Source organism: Somniosus microcephalus, unplaced genomic scaffold (genome assembly GCF_052327205.1).
Source record: "Somniosus microcephalus isolate GS21.2 unplaced genomic scaffold, FLI_Smic_1.0 unresolved_chr4, whole genome shotgun sequence".
In the NCBI taxonomy this organism is placed as follows: domain Eukaryota; kingdom Metazoa; phylum Chordata; class Chondrichthyes; order Squaliformes; family Somniosidae; genus Somniosus; species Somniosus microcephalus.
The window spans coordinates 22,700,126-22,717,241 of NW_028225182.1; the positions used below are offsets into that span (position 1 = coordinate 22,700,126).

The 17,116-nt window shown below is 46.7% G+C and overlaps 1 protein-coding gene across 1 annotated transcript; it reads right to left on the reverse strand.

Moving 5' to 3' along the window:
• Window positions 1-328: 328 nt before the first annotated feature.
• On the reverse strand, window positions 329-2,025 carry LOC147090032 (putative G protein-coupled receptor 139). The gene has a single exon (XM_085977120.1). It carries the CDS (start codon window positions 1,951-1,953, stop codon window positions 1,135-1,137), a length of 819 nt encoding a protein of 272 aa, XP_085833246.1. The 5' UTR covers window positions 1,954-2,025; the 3' UTR covers window positions 329-1,134.
• Window positions 2,026-17,116: the final 15,091 nt, after the last annotated feature.

Here is a 17,116-nt window from a genome sequence, read left to right on the forward strand (position 1 = left end):
AAGTGTGCTATAACAGGACCAGGGAGTGCGCTGTACAGTGACCCAAGAATGTACTGATATACTGTAGCGGGACACTGGTTTTGCTGTGCTGGCTCCAGGAGTGTGCTGTACTGGGTCCCAGGGATGTATTTCCTGTACTGGGACTCAGGAATATATTTGCCCAGCTCTTGGGAGTGTCACAATGACATTCCCTTCTGATCTGGCCCCCATTTCTATGCAGCCTCTTTCAGTCTATCCAACGGTGGAATGAGTTATCACTGGGAAAAGTGAATTTTAGTTTGATTCTCAATCTGTTTTATTGAACAACAAATAAAATATCCTGAACACTGATTGCAATATATTCAGTTCAGCATCGGCCTTGAAACTTCAAAAATAAATAACACACATAGATGAACGCATGGGTTTGATTGGAATTAATGTACAAATATTGATTCCTTTTCTCTATCTGTCCCAGTGAGAGTGCAGATATCCTTCACAGTCTTCCTCCTGCCTTGACTGTTTTCAGGCGTCTGTCTTGATTTTCAAAAAAGGCTTCCTTCAAATACTGGCAGAAATCTGAGAAAGTTGTCAACACTGAGGTGCCAATCACCCCTTGAACAATGGGACATTTTGCACGATTGGTCTATTTTGGTGAAATAATCACAACAAGCGCTCATTCCCAAAACACCCCTAGAGTGCAAGCTCAGCATGGGACTGTGTGAAGCAGCTCACCGCTCTTGGGCAAGTATCTGCTCAAAGCACCTTTGTAAATAACTCATATCTAGGTCCCACCCTTGGAAAAAAGGCTACATGATCTTGAACTATGATGTTAATTAACATTTAATTGGGAGCAGAGTTTGAAATGTTTCAAAAAATATACAGGCCTGGAATTTGCAGTCAGCGGTGAAGGAACTTTGATCACCGCTGACCTTGAAGAAATCTGCCCACAAAGATCTTTGGATTTCTGTGGTGAAAACCTTCGCTTTCTCAATGTTAAATTGATTGTAGTGCTGTCCTTAGGGTGTCTCCAACTCAAACAGTTTCACCATCAACACCACCGCAAAATCCGGGCCAAAGAATTAAAGGAGCCCGACAGTCGATTCTACAGATTATCAAACAAAAATGCAGGATAATCACAGAAAGTGTTTGGTGTCCTCATCTAATTAATTGGACCATCATTGCAATAGGATATTTCACTCCGTTCCTCAACTCCTCCCTGAATTTCCTTTGGGTCACTGCATAAATAAAAGTGTTCGTGCAGCAACTCAGGAGCTGGAGCATGAAGCCAATTTCCGTGACAAATTTGGGCAGAGAAACAGAATATCCCAAATAATCCAATCGTCTCCATATAGAACAAACCATGAACACCACCCACAGTATTATGAAATTCCCTGATATAAGAAACAGTACAATTATGGATTTCCTTCGGTTTGCCATCTCTGGGTCACTGGGACTCTCACCACTGCTCTGACCCCGGAGTCTCCTGCGGGCTCTGCTGGCCATTAAAATGTGTCTGACCGTCAATGCATTGAACAGTAGAATCAAAAGAAATGGAACAAATGGCGTTAAAATGTAATGCATTAATTCAACGATGGCCCAGGCCAGTGACTGATATACACTGACTGGCACATCGCAGAACCAGGGATCGTTAGAAAGCCAGTATTTACCTTTATACAGAAAATACCAGAAAATATTCTTCGAACAGCTCAGCACAGTCACTGTTCCTAAAACAACAGCCGCCGTTTTCTCAGTGCAATATTTAGATTTCAGCTTCTGACAACAAATGGCCACAAATCGATCGAAGGTGAAAGTGACGGTGAACCAGACAGAACAGTCTGTTGCAGCATGAAGTAGGACGGCATGAATATTACAAACTCTAATATACCATACAAACATGAACAGTTCCCAATGAACAATAGGAATCTGCCTTAATATCAGATCGAGGAACACAACCAGTAGATCTGCCGCTGCCATGGCCACCAGGTAGTGAGTGACACATTTGGAGAGACTGCACTTTCCCCGAGACAGGATCGCAATCGTCACCACGTTAACTGTGAGCAATTGGAGAAAACGGAAATTATTCACCGAACACCGGTCACATAGAGTACTTTGATTTGTTTCAAGTAATGTAAGGGAATAGGTCTACAGAGTGGTCTGGGCAGAATGGGCTTAAACAGAGTGCTTCTAAACAGCGTGTTAAAGTTGGGAATTTGGAGCGAATGAGAATTCGGAACCAAGGGGGAATGAGGTGCTGCTTTTAGCCAACAATACTTGTAGTGCTTTGTGTTACAGGTAAATATTTAAGTTATTCTACCTATAACTTGTAATGAGTTAAATATTAAACAATAAGCTAAGTTAATGAAGTATATAAATTTTAATAACTTAACTAAATAAAACAGGGAAAATATGGATGGCAGTGACAGTGGTGTGCTTCAACTGCAGCAGGTGTGAGTTTTTGTGGAGAGCATCGCAATACAGGACGGCACTGTTTTCAGTAAATGTCTGCATCTCGCAGAACTTCAGTTCAGGTTTGTTGAACTCGAGTCCATGGTGCAGACATTGTGGGGCATCAGGGAGGGGGAGCATTACTTGGACACTTTGATCCATGTGGCTGTCTCACCCTTTGGGTTAGGTAGAGTTACACGTCTGATTAGTGGTCAGGGATTTGAGGATGGGACTGCAACACAGTTGCAGTACTGGTGCAGACTGAGCCTTTGCCCTTGTCCAACACGTACGAGACTCTTGTTGCCTGTGCGGATGAGGGCAAAGTCTGCAGGGTGGATGAGCAAACTGATCACATTACTGTGGCACAGGAGGACATGCAAGTGGGGGCAGTGAAAAGGAAGGTTTCATGGTAGGGGACAGTATAATGAGGGCGCTATATACTGTTCGCTGGGAAATAGATCCTTCCTATCTGCTCTATCAAGGCCACTCATAATTTTATACAACTCAATCAAGTCTCACCTCAGCCTCCACTGTTCCAAAGAAAACAACCGCAGCCTTTGTAATCTTTTCTCATTGCTAAAATTCTCCAGGATTGGCAACCTCCTCATAAATCTCCTCTGCAGCCTGTCTAGTGCAATCACATCTTTCCTATAATGTGCAGACCTGAACTACATGCAGTACTCTAGCTGTGGCTAAACTAATGTTGTATACAGTTGAAGCAGAATCACCCTGCTCTTATATTCTATGTCTTGTCTAATAAAGGAAGTATCCCGTATGCCTTCTTAACTAGCTTAACGACCTCTTCTACTACCTTCAGGGATCTGTGGATAGGAAGTCTAATGTTCTTCTGTTCCTCTACAAAGCTCAGTATCTTACCATTCATTGTGTATTCTCTTGCCTTGTCAGCCCTCCCCAAATCCGCTACCACATACTTCTCCGGATTGCATTTCATTTACCCAATTTCTGCCCACCTGAATGGCCGTTAATTTCTTCCTGCAGTCTACAGCTTTCTTCCTCACTATCAACTACAGGGCCAATTTTTGCATCATCTGGAATCTTCTTAATCATGTTCCCTACATTGAAATCTAAGTCATTGATATACAAACACACACAAGAGAGAAAGAGCTTAAGAGAGAATGAAAGAAATAACTTGCATTCGTACAGCAACTTTCACTACATCAGGACACCACAAAGTGCTTTACAGCCAACACGGTATTATTGAAGTTTACTCGCTGTCGCAATGTGTGGAAATTAATAAAATAAAAAGCTGGACACATGCACTAAGATGCTACATACTGTTAATCTCCAATCCCTGTAGTACCAGCTGCAGGTAATAACTTACCTGGGACTCCAGCCGCAGCCAGGACCGGATAGTAAATCTTTTGTACGTCATTAATCGCCCACAGAATCTTGAGCTTGATTAGAAAATCAAGAGACATTTTACGCCTTTCTGTTAGAATCGATGATTGGATGGTTGCTGGTGATGCTGGGATCAATCCTCCGACTGGCATGTTGAGAAAATTCCCCTATATATAGGAGAAAGAATCCATCTGTTCAGAAATTCGGTTCCCCTGCTGACTGGGTTTAATTACAGTCACTGAACAAATAGATGGTGTCAACAATTTTCACTCCAAGACTTTTAACAACAAGAGTGGAATTTCCAATTAGATAAAGCCCCGAAGACCAGGATAAATGCTGCACCTTCATACACTCAGACAAGTCTCAGAATCCTAACAAGAATTTCCACAGGTGACTTTTCATTAACAAAAGTATAAGGAGACAATGGGATGCTCCAGTGTCATCAATAATAAGCCGATCAAACATGCCCGCTTTTAGAGGGGCACCAACAAGACAGAACATTAGCCAAAAACAAAATGAGACAAAAGGAAACTTATGAATTTAAAGTATATATTCCTTCCAGTCCCTGCTGTGCAACTACCACAGATGTTGTCTGATCTGCTGAGTGTTTCCAGCATGTTCTGCTTTTAGTTCAGATTTCCAGCATCTACAGTTATTTGCTTTGTTATTAGGATTTCATATCCCATCGTCTGATCAATAGTCCACCGGACACACCTATTCCAGTTTCTGAAAGCAGTCAGAAGCTTTATATTATGTAGAAAGAAGGAAAGCATGAGAAAAATACAAAAAGAAAGAAAGACAAGTAAGAAGCATGAATTAAAGAACATGTAGTCACTGTTGTAGTTTAGGCACTTCTACAATTTAAAATAAAAGGTTAATATTAAAATGGAGAGGCAATTGAGACTAGTGCATCCAATCTTTTTATTCCACCATCCCACAGCCAAATTTCAGGGCTTTATCGATATTCGATGGAAGGGGAAAAAGTCACTCGTGGGCGTAGTCTATAGGCCTCCTAACAGTTGCAAATCTGTTGGTCGGAGTATAAATCAGGAAATAGTTGGGGCTTGTAATAAGGGAACAGCTATAATCATGGGGGATTTTAACTTTCATATTGACTGGACTAATCAAATTGGGCATGGCAGCCTTGAGGAAGAGTTCATAGAGTGTATTAGGGACGGGTTCCTTGAGCAGTATGTTACTGAACCAACCAGGGGACAGGCAATCTTAGATCTGGTCCTGTGTAATGAAACAGGATTAATAAAAAATGTCCTAGTAAAGGATCCCCTTGGAATGAGTGACCATAATATGGTTGAATTCCAAATTCAGTTTGAGGATGAGAGAGTTGGATCTCAAACCAGCATACTGAGCTTAAATAAAGGAGACTATGAAGGTATGAGAGTAGAATTGAATAAAGTGGACTGGGAAAACAGATTAAAGTGTAAGTCGGTACAAGAGCAGTGGTCTACATTCAAGGAGATATTTCACATCTTTCAAGATAAATATATTCCACTGAGGAAAAAGGGGAGTAAAAGAAAAGAAAGCCACCCGTGGCTTAGTAAAGTAATAAAGGATAGTATCCGACTGAAAACAAGGGCATATAAAGTAGCCAAATCTAGTGGGAGGATAGAAGATTGGGAAACATTTAAAAGCCAGCAAACAATAACTAAAAGATTAATTAAGAAAGGGAAGATAGATTATGAAAGTAAACGAGCAAAAAGTATAAAAACATATAGCAAGAGTTTCTACAGCTATATAAAAAGAAAAAGTGTGGCTAAAGTGAACGTTGGTCTCTTAGAGGATGGGATCAGAAAACTAGTGGTGGGGAACATGGAGATGGCAAAGACGCTGAACAAATATTTTGTATCAGTCTTTACAGTAGAGGACACTAAAAATATCCCAACACTGGATAAACAGGGGGCAATGGGGGGGGGGGGAGGAGTTAAAAATGATTAAAATCACTAAGGCGATGGTTCTCAGTAAAATAATGGGACTTAAGGTGGATAAATCCCCCCGACCTGATGGCCTACATCCTAGGGTCTTGAGAGAAGTGGCGGTAGGGATTGTGGATGCATTGGTGATTATTTTCCAGAACTCCCTGGACTCAGGAAAGGTCCCAGCAGATTGGAAAACTGCTAATGTATTTAAGAAGGGAAGTAGACAAAAAGCTGGAAACTATAGACCAATTAGCCTAACATCTGTGGCTGGCAAAATGTTGGCGTCCATTATTAAGGAAACAGTAACAGAGCATTTGGATAAACATAATTTAATAGGACAGAGTCAGCATGGTTTTATGAAGGGGAAGTCATGTTTGACAAATTTGCTCGAATTCTTTGAGGATGTAACATACAGGGTGGATAAAGGGAAACCAGTGGATGTAGTGTATTTGGACTTCCAAAAGGCATTTGACAAGGTTCCACACAAAAGATTACTGATCAAGATAAGAAATCACGGGATTGGGGGTAATATACTGGCATGGGTGGAAGATTGGCTATCTAACAGAAAACAAAGAGTTGTGATAAATGGTTCCTTCTCAGGCTGGCAATCAGTAACTAGTGGTGTTCCGCAGGGGTCAGTGCTGGGACTCCAGCTCTTTACAATCTGTATTGACGATTTGGAGGAAGGGACCGAGTGCAACATATCCAAGTTTGCCGATGATACAAAGATGGGAGGGAAAGCAATGAGTGAGGAGGACATAAAAAACCTGCAGAAGGACATAGACATGCTAAGTGAGTGGGCAGAGATTTGGCAGATGCAATATAATGTTGAAAAGTGTGAGGTTATGCACTTTGGCAGAAAAAATCAAAGAGCAAGTTATCTAAATGGAGAGAAACTGCAAAGTGCTACAGTACAAAGGGATCTGGGGGTCCTGGTGCATGAAATACAAAAAGTTAGTATGCAGGTGCAGCAGGTGATTAGGAAGGCCAATGGAATCTTGGCTTTTATTGCAAGGGGGATAGAGTATAAAAACAGGGAAGTCTTTGCTGCTGTTATACAGGGTATTGGTGAGGCCACACCTGGAATACTGCGTGCAGTTTTGGTTTCCATATTTAAGAAAAGATATACTTGCTCTCGAGGCAGTTCAGAGAAGGTTCACTCAGTTGATTCCGGAGATGAGGGGGTTGATGTATGAGGGAAGGTTGAGTAGGTTGGGACTCTACTCATTGGAGTTCAGAAGAATGAGAGGCGATCTTATCGAAACATATAAGATTGTGAGCGGGCTTGATCAGGTGGATGTGGGGAGGATATTTCCACTGATGGGTGAGACTAGAACTAAGGGGCATAATCTAAGAATAAGGGGCTGCCCTTTCAAAACTGAGATGAGGAGAAACTTCTTCACTCAGAGGGTAGTAAATCTATGGAACTTGCTACCCCAGAGAGCTGTGGAAGCTGCAAAATTAAATACATTTAAAATGGAGATAGACAGTTTCCTAGCAGATAAGGGAATTAGGGGTTACGGGGAGAGGGCAGGGAAGTGGACGTGAGTCTAGGTTCGGATCAGCCATGATCCTATTGAATGGTGGAGCAGGCCCAAGGGGCCGTATGGCCTACTCTTGCTCCTACTTCTTATGTTCTTATGAGACTAACCCCATAAGCGTGACTCACCTTTAGACAATTCCTAACTAGTGATATTGCCTAGTTGCTGATTCCAAGCTCTAGAGCTCTCTTTGTCTTCTCACTTCTTACCTTGATCGACCAACACTCGCCTTTCCCTCGTTGCTCGTACATTTCTTACTTTGGCTGTGGTCAATCAGTTCTTTGATTAAGTATATGACCACAACTTGACCACTTCACTTAGCACTGAGGTAGTGGCAACTTAATTTCAACAGAGATACATATGAGATGCTACATTTCGGTAATAAAAATAGGGAGGCCACATGTTACTTGGAAATTATATATCTAAATGGGATAGAAGAGCAACGGGATCTCGGAGTAGAAATATACAATGGAGGTTAATAAGACCATAAATAAGCAAGCATTGAGGTTTATTCCTACATGTATAGAATCGAAAAATAGAGAGATTATATTAATCCTTTATCGAGCCTTCGTTAAACCACACTTGGAGAACTGTGTACAATAATGGTCGCCATATTATAAAAAGAATGTAGAGGAACTAGAGAAGGTGCAAAAATATTTACAAGGATGATAGCAGAAATGTGAGGTTACACATTTCAGGAAAGGATGAACAGGCTGGCCTCTTTTCTCTTGAAAAGAGAAGGCTGAGGGGTGACCTAATACAGGTATTTAAGGTTGTGAAACGTTTTCAGAGTGTAGACACAGCGATTTTGTTTCCACTTGCGTGGAAGAGCAAAACTAGTGGCCATCAATATAAGGTATGAACCAAGAAATCAAAGAGAGAATTCAGCAAAAAACTTATTTACCCAGAGATTCTTAAGAATGTGGAACTCGCTACAACAGGGAGTGGTTGAGGTGAATAGTATAGATGCCTGTAAGGGGAGGCTAGACAAGGATATGCGGGGGAAGGGAATGGACGGTTGTGCTGATAGAGTTAGATGAGGAAGGACGGTAGAACGTAAACGCTGACATAGTCTCTTTGGGCTGAATGGCCTGTTTCTGTGCTTTGTATCCTATGTAATCCTCTGCAAGTGCCTGCCGGTACAATACAACTCACTTCAATATACCTTCAATATTCTGAACAGCAGTGACTCGCTGAACATTATTTCCTTTACATGCGTTCACCTCAATAAGATACATCAATTCACATATCGACCCTAGTGATATCCGTTCTACTACGCCTCCATCTCACTAACTAGCACTGATTTACCAATAGACCGTGGTACTACCGGTTTCATAAGAATATATGAACATAAGTAGTAGTAGCAGGAGTAGACCAATCAGAATCTCGAGTCTGCTCCGCCATTCAATAGATCATGACTGACCTTCTATCTCATCTCCACTTTCCTGCATTATCCGCATTGTAAGGGTTCGCAAGAATTTCCAACATTTCTACAGCCCCGAAGATTGTTTTTTTTGATGAAAGAAAACCTGGGTGGAATATAGCTTAAACCCCAGGGTATCAGAATGGCCGTCAGACCTCATGGCAGAAGACAAAAGGCAGTCTGCCTGTATCTCTTCAAGCACGGGCTGACAAAAAGGACTTGAAATCACCAGCCTGTGTGAATGCACGAAGTGCTTGAAACTGTCAATCAACTGCAGTTCAGGAAATTTCACCCACAGGACAATGGATGTTTGTTTACAGAACTCTCTACAATGTTGACACAAAGGCTTAACTATTTAAAGCTGTCAATCAATTGCAGTTGGACTGACCACAGGTCAATGGGTTTGTTTACAAACCATTTGAGTGCTGTTGACTGAAATTCAGTAAGACATTTAAACTGAGCAAATGAATGGGGAATACATTAAGCCCCATCACAGTCAATGGGGACAGATCAATTCCCTTTTGTATAGCCCAGATACATCCGGATTTGGGCGCGAAATTTACGGCTCCCAATTGGGGTATATAGATAGCCTCTCGGGAAGCCATTCTCTCTCTCTCTGCAGCCTCGCCTCCGTGCCCTGCCTAGAGAAGAACATCTCGGCAGCCCGCCCAAAGAAGTGGAACACCAGCAGTTACTTCTAAATACTGGGGTATCTCTACTTCGGGGCGGTGAAGAATACAGACCGCGGGGGCACGGATCAGGCATTTCACTGGTGAGCATAGATTTTCTGGCCCATTACAAGGCAACCTAGATAGGTATCAGGGGTGGAAATTAAGGGGGATTTTTGTTAAATTGTAATTTAGTCAATTTTCCCTCGATGTGTCCGTTTTCTCCTCCCCTATTAAGTTAAAGTGTGCTGCATTGAGTAAAAGTCTGCTGTATTAAGCAAAAGTGTGTTGTATTCATCATTATTTTTGATTTATTCTTTGTTTCAATAAATGCTGGTCTTCTTCGCACCCAACCACAAATCTTGTTTTGTCTACATCGATACTGAATATGTCCGGCGGTCAGAACCAGAAAAAGGGGTGCGATTCGAAACCGCAAAGGGGGCTCTGGAGCATCTTAGATACTTCTGACTGGCCAGAGACAATAACCCCAGATCACACCCCCACTTATTAATTTCTGCAAAATGGCGACCGCAGCAGGACCATCGGCAATGGTATGCGGTGCAGCAGACAGTGATTTGGGTCTGGAGAGAGCAGCAGTTATTGGGTTTCTATTTATCCCACTGATCTGTTTGTGGTTAGGTGCCCGCAGGCTTAGGGAAGTTAGAGCAGGCAGTTGGGATAAGGAAAGGGAGATTGAAGAATACCAGGCCAAGATAGAGCACCTGGTGGTCCAGTTTAGTGAGGGCAAAAGCCACACGAGGCACAAGTCAGAGTACCTGAAATGCCTAGTTGCAGAGGCCAACAGCAATGAGATGAGGGTGCGGGAGAAGAATGCCCACCTCATACAAGAAGTAAAAGAGCAGCAGGAAAGGATTAGGGAGGTAAAGGCAGCATATAAGCTGGCCTGCGAGCAAGGGTTTGAAGAAGCAGATCATGGTCCCTGTAGGGAAGAGATAGAAAGCTTGAATAAGGCTTTAAAGAGGGCAAAGGGAATGATATGTCTGATCAGCCCGAAGGCAAGTCAGTTGGAGTTTACCAGCAGCCCAAATAAAACCGTCCCATAGGCAACACCCAGGAAAAGTTTGGTCAGGGAATCAGAGGTCCCACGACCGCCACCCATGGCTCCGAGCTTTCAGGAGCTCTGGCAGCAAATGGGGTGGAGGGTGAGGTGGTAGAGGAAGCACAGCAGGCCCTGGTAGATAGGTCGGGACCAGTGTAGAAGCGCCTTTTTTCTTAGTTCTGGGTAATGACTCAATACACTCTTGGATTCGTCAGACGGGCAGGCCTTTTATTTCACTTGCAAGGGGAATCAGCACCTCTACTCAAGGGGTGAGGCTACTATTCCAATGATACAGCTTAAGCATTCCATATTTATACAGTGTAACAAACAAGTTTAATTGACATTCCTTTGTTCCTCAATCAGGATACATTTTAGATTAATCATTAGGTCTTATGACATATTGACAGAAGGATCCTGGTCACATAAGTCAATGATTAAGATATAACAGGATATGAATCGTGTAACCGGAGGTCCTCCTTAATCTTAATCATGTATCTGGAGACTAGGTCTAACAAGTTATTAGGTCACTGGGTACTTCAAACGGAACCCATTGTTTCACTTCTACATTCTCATTAGGTGGGCAGACATCTGTTCTTGGCTGTAATCCAGGTACGTGCAATAGCTCTAGTTACACATCAACTCTTTACCTGTGTCAAGTCTGAAAACTTTTACACAGCAAGCACTTGAAATTAACCCCTTATAATATGTAGATTTCCTAACCAGGACCAGTGTACCCCCTCCGACAATGGAGGTACGGTCCGCCCGTTGATGAAGATGACGCAGGGGCCATCCAGAATCAGTTTGTGGTGCCGTATGGCACCCACCAGCTCAGGGAGATGGGTAGCCGCAGCCCAAGCTCACTAAAAAGGGAGATCCCTCTACACTTCAGGGAGATAGAGCAGGCAGCTAGTGTAAATGACTGTGGTGACACAGAGCAAGCAAAAGTGCTGTTGTTTTCCCTGGCAGGTGACCTCCTCCAGCCCCTATCTGGTGAGTGCAAAAGGGGACAGAGGGATTATGAGGGTCTGAGGAACGAGATATTGGAGGCTTTGGGACTCAATGATGGCAGTCCGTTCGCCCGGGTAGAAAGAACGGTGCAGCTCCCAGGGGAGTCCCGGCAGGCGTTCGCAGACAGGCTGTGGCCAGTCTACTGGAGCGCATGCCCGGGAATGCCAGGGCGGGCAGCACTGGACCCAGTCCAATTGACCCACTGGAACGTTGTCTTATGACAAACAGCCTACCCCAGATCCAAGCCCAGGTCGTGGCTTGGTTTGACCCCCGAAGCCCCTAAACCACCGAAGAGGCGGTGATCCGCCAGCTCACAGTAGCCTTCAGAAACATGAGGTGTATCGAGGTGCCTCAACCCAAGGAAAAAGTCCATGATGTTAAACCTGGGAGCCAGAGTAAGAAAGAGTGGCACCAGGAGGGGAACCGTCCCTCCCAGGCTAGGTTAAATTGTTATGGGTGCGGGAAAGACGGTCACTGGAGAAAAGACTGTAAGAATCCCTGGAAGGAGAACAAGGGAAAGGATACCACAGACCCAGCCGAAAAGGCAGAGCCAGATAGTCCTCCCGCTGCAATCGAGTCATTTTTACAGTCCCTACGGTCTTTTCTGACTGGCCAGGGGAGAGTAGCAGCCACCACCAGTGCTTTGACCCCGTCTGCCGCATCCCACTCCCAGCAATGACTAGAGCCAGCGCAGCCTGTCTACCTGTGTGACCTCCGGTATGACGGATGGAAGAGACCGCTTGTACAGATGGATGTGGAGAAGGGTAAAGGGGCCTATCTACTGGATATGGGAGCATCATGCACCGTGATCCACGCAGCTAGTCCCACCGCCTCACTTCTGTCTAGCGGGGTTCCATACACCTTATCGGGGTTCACCGGTAAGGAACAGGCGGGAGTATTCTCCAAACTGCTCTCAATCCACCTGGGCACGATCCGGACCAAATGGACGTGCATCATGGCAAGGTGGGAGGTGGAGGGAGGGAAGGGGATCCTAGGAGCCGACTTCCTGGTGGGCCACGGGGTCCTCGTGGACCTCAGCAATCATTGCCTGTGGGGTGTGGGGAGCAAACACGGGTGAAGAGAGAGGTGTGGTGCTCATCTCGAGCAAGGAAGGGGACCCTGTGTATGGAGAAGCCTAAAGAAGGTTACGACCTCGGGCTCATGGTCGACGGTGTCCCGGGGGAATTTCAGGCAGTCGTGCAGGCTAATCTAGCTGCGTTTGCCATGCATAAACACGACTGCAGGAGGAACACAGTGTTTGAGGCCAGAGTGGGCGGGGACCCCATGGCCCGGCCCCAGAAGCAGTATAACTTCCCCAAAGAAGCAGAACCTGACATGGAGGCAGCCATATCCTCTTTGGTGAGCAGGGAGTGTTGAAGCCCATAGCCACCCATGTTAACTCTCTGCTTTGGCCAGTCAGAAAACCGGACAATATGTGGAGAGCCACGGTGGACTATTGGGTGCTTAACAGCAATATCCCAGCCTGTGCACCCATGGTGGCAGCAGTTGCCGACCTGATGGAAGTATTCCAGCATCTGCAACCACTTTCACGGTGCTGGATATTTCTAACGGGTTTTGGCCATCCCTTTAAGGAGGGAGGATCAGTACAAGTTTGCTTTTACCTTTAAGGGGCAACAGTACACGTGGAAATGCCTGCCACAAGGTTTTCATAACAGCCCCAGCATCTTCCACCAGTGTATGGCAGACAGTTTAAAAGATTTTAGCCTGCCCACACAGTTGGTTCAATACGTGGATGACCTGCTCCTATTCACTGATTCAGGAGAGGAGCATGGCCCACTATTAGCCGAACTGCTGGAGCTGCTCAGGAAAAGGGGTTTTAAGGTAAACCCACAGAAAGCGCAGATCGGCCAGCAGGAGGTCAAATTCCTGGGACTGACCATATGTGCTGGAGAAAGGGCCATAGATAAGGCAAGGAGGGAAGTGGTACAAGAGTTACTGGTCCCTAACACAGTCAGGGGTGTGAGGTCATTTCTAGGGCTAATGGGGTACTGCAGAGACTTCATTGAGGACTATGCAGCCACAGCAGCCCCTCTGCTCCGACTCCTTTATAAGGGAGTGGAGCGGCTTTGGGATGAGTGTTGCCAGGCAGCGTTTGTTAAACTCAAGGGAGACTTGCAGACCGCACCAGCACTAGGGGCCATAGATGGGGGGAAAGAGTTCTTCTTGGAGGTAGTAGCCAGTGGGGATAGTCTCAGTGATGTGCTGCTCCAGGAGCGGCATGGCAGGCTAAGGCCCGTGGTCTACTCCTCCAAGGTCCTCACGGATGTGGAGGGGAGATACTCCAACTGTGAACGGCACCTTTTGGCCACACATTGGGCTGTGAAAAGATCTTTGATTTTCACAGGCACCTCTCCCATCACCCTCCTCACACACCACACACACACCCAGATGCTTCTGGATGGGAGGATTAAAGATGGGACGGTGAGCAGTGCCTGCATTGCACGCTGGACCCTCCTCCTCTCGCAGATGGATCTGAGGGTAAGGGGCCTTTGCGAGCCAAAGCTCGTGGCCAATATGGTATATCCTGGAACAGCCCATCGGTGTTCCATAGAAGGGGTATGGGAGGTGAACATAGGTTTACGGGCCGGGATACATCCCTCTGGCCCCGAGATCTATGTAGACGGTTCCAGCATGGTATCTGCTGGGGAACAACTCACGGGTTGTGGAGTCTATGACCCAATGGCAAACATTGCTTTGGCAATCAAGCTCCCCAGCACCATGAGCGCCCAACAGGCTGAACTGTCCACGGTGATGTACGTGGTTACCCACCCCGAAATCTTCCCTACCCCGTACACGATTTGCTCTGACAGCATGTTCACTTGCAACTCATGTACGGAATACCTGGCCATCTGGTCCCGTTGTGGGTAGACCTCCGCCAACGGGAGGCCTTTAACAGTAAAGCCCCTGCTGGAGAAAATCCTGGCAGCCATGGGGGAGGAAGGCGAGGTCTTCATCCACAAAGTGAAGGCCCATTCCTCCACAGAACCCCGCAGCCAGGGTAACCAGCAAGCCGACATGCTGGCCAAGGAGGGTGCACATCAGGCACTTTCTGGGACCCGTATGAGTCCAGGCCCATGGCGGCAGTTAGAGGCAGGGATGGGACCCACGGGAGCTTAGGGGTAGTGTTAGCCCCAGATCTTAAGACGGTCCAAGCCCAGGACCCTGTCCTGAAAGTCATCATGAGTGCAGTAATGGAGGGCAGGAAGTTAGACGGCCCTTAAGGCGCAGCCCCCCTCTCCATAAGGGAAGGCATGCTGTTCAGAGAGGAACAGTGGGTAGTGCCTCAGCAACACCGGAGGGAGTTCCTTCAACTGGCCCATGAGGGGCCAGGAGCGGGGCACCCCGGGCCTGAGACCACCTGGCAATGGGTGGAACAGATGGGATGGTGGCCAGGACTCTGGGCGGATATCCGCGAGTTCTGTGCTAGCTGTCTCGTGTGTGCTGCAAATAACCCCGACCACCACAGAAGGAAGGTACCCATGGGACACATTAGGAGGGTAGAGGGACCTTGGCAGTCGAACCAGATCGACTGCATTGGGCCCCTGCCCACCACCCAGGGAGGCTACAAATACTGCCTCGTCCTGGTTGACGTGTTCTCCAAATGGGTGGAAGCCTTCCCCTGTAAAACAGCCACAGCATTGGGGACTGCAAAGATCTTGGTACGGGAGGTGTTCTCGTGGTGGGGACTCCCCCAGTTTGTGGAGTCCGACCAGGGAAGCCACTTCACTGGCCAGGTCATGCAGGACACCCTAACGCTGCTTGGTATTCAGGGGAAGTGGCATGTAGCTCACAATCCCCAGTCCTCAGGGATTGTGGAGCACATGAAGTGCACCATTAAAGAATGGGTGAGGAAGGAGACAGTGGGGTCACCCCAAAAATGGGCAGAAGCCCTGCCTCTAGTCCTCATGGGGATCCGGGCCAGCCAGTCCAAGAGTACAGGGTATACCCCGCACAAACGCATGACCGGTAAGGTTATGCGGACCCCCAACCATGTCCTAGCCCCAGTCCTTACTGAAGGGCACCTTCGAGAAATAAATCGGGATAATTTTGCCCGAGAACTCCTCGAGCACCTAAAACAGATTTATGGGCAGGCAGCAGGTAGCATGGGGAAGCAGCATCGGAACAACTGGTTGGTGCTCGAGCCTAACAAGAGTCATCAGTGGGAGATAGAGGACCAAGTCATGGTTAGGAACTACGCCCGGGTGGGGAGTTTAGAGCCACTGTACATGGGACCCTATAGTATAGTCGATAGAGCCAGCCCCATGGTCTATGCAATAAAACTGCCCCGGCACACAAAATGGTTCCATGTGAATCAGTGCAAGTTGTTTAAGCCAGAGGCAAGGAAGCAGGCAGCTGGGAGTGAACCTGAGGTCAGAAATCCTCAGCCCACAGCGGGTACAATCTCACAGGCTGCACAGGCAGGCGCTGTGCCCTGTGTGAGGGGAGGAGCCAATCATGACCAGTGTAAGTTGCTCAAGCAGGGGAACAGGGAAGGAGAGTTCTGGGACCCCTGTAGAGCAGGCCCGGTAGCAGCAATCCGGGACAAGGGAAGCACACAGGGGATAGCTTTGGCCCCGGACCAAAAGCAGGTCCAGGCCCAAGGTTCCACCTTTAAGGCTGCCATGGTAAGGGAAAAGGATTACTGGCAGGCTGCCAGTTATATTAAACAATGCAGGTTGTTTGAGCCAGGGGCAGGGAAACAGGCAGCTGCGATTGTGCCTGAGATTAGAAATCCTCAGCCTGCAGCGCATACGCACACACAGACTGCACACGCAGGTGCAATCATGTGTGTGAGAGAAGAAGTTACCCAGCACTTGGCCCGAGCGATTCCCACTCTCTTGTGGGACTCCGGGGAGGAGCCTGAACCAGGTTTTAGACCTGAAGGGGAAGACTCGCAGCCACTGGCAACCGGTGGCAAGGGATTGCCTGTCCCTAGCCCAGGTTTGGGAATGGAGGGACCTGGGGGAGAAGGTCCCCAGCCAGCAAGGAGTGTGAGCAGAGCTAAGGGTCTGCCCGCCAGGGTAGCCCCCCCACCGACACTCCCTAGGAGATCTCTTCGGGTGCCCCAGCCCAAGAAAGTATGGTCACCAGCTTTCCAGTGGAATATGGCGGTCTCCCGAGTCAGGGAGAGGCCAAAAGACAGAAGTCCCCAACCAGCAGCCATAAGCTGCGAGGGACTTGAAGTTGGAATCAGTCCAGCCAGCCCACAGGGAGCAGCCTGTGGCAGCCCAAACAGGGATTAGGCTGGCCGCCCGGAGACAGGCCGCGCTTGCATATAGCTTTGGTCAAGTAATATGGATAGAGGATTAAGTTAGAATGTGTTCATTTTAATTTTGTATTGCAATTCGGTAGTGTTAATTATTAGAGTATAAGTTTTAAGTATGGTACCGTTCCAGAGTGTTGTTCAAGGTCACGGGACCCAATCACACTCCCCCAAGCCAGGGGGCCTGGCAAGATTTTTTTTTTAAAGTCTTTTTCAGAATTCCGGAAGGTACAGAGGACCATCGTGTTTTTGGAGGCTCGAGGAAGGGAGCACCCCTCGCCCACAAAGGGTTGGGTCTGCAGGAGGCAGATGCCCACAGCGTTTAAACTGTTATTGGAAACCCAGATTAAGATTAAGAGTTTTCAAAAAGCTTGTTAATTATTTTATATTTTGTTTTATGTACTGGGCCCAACTC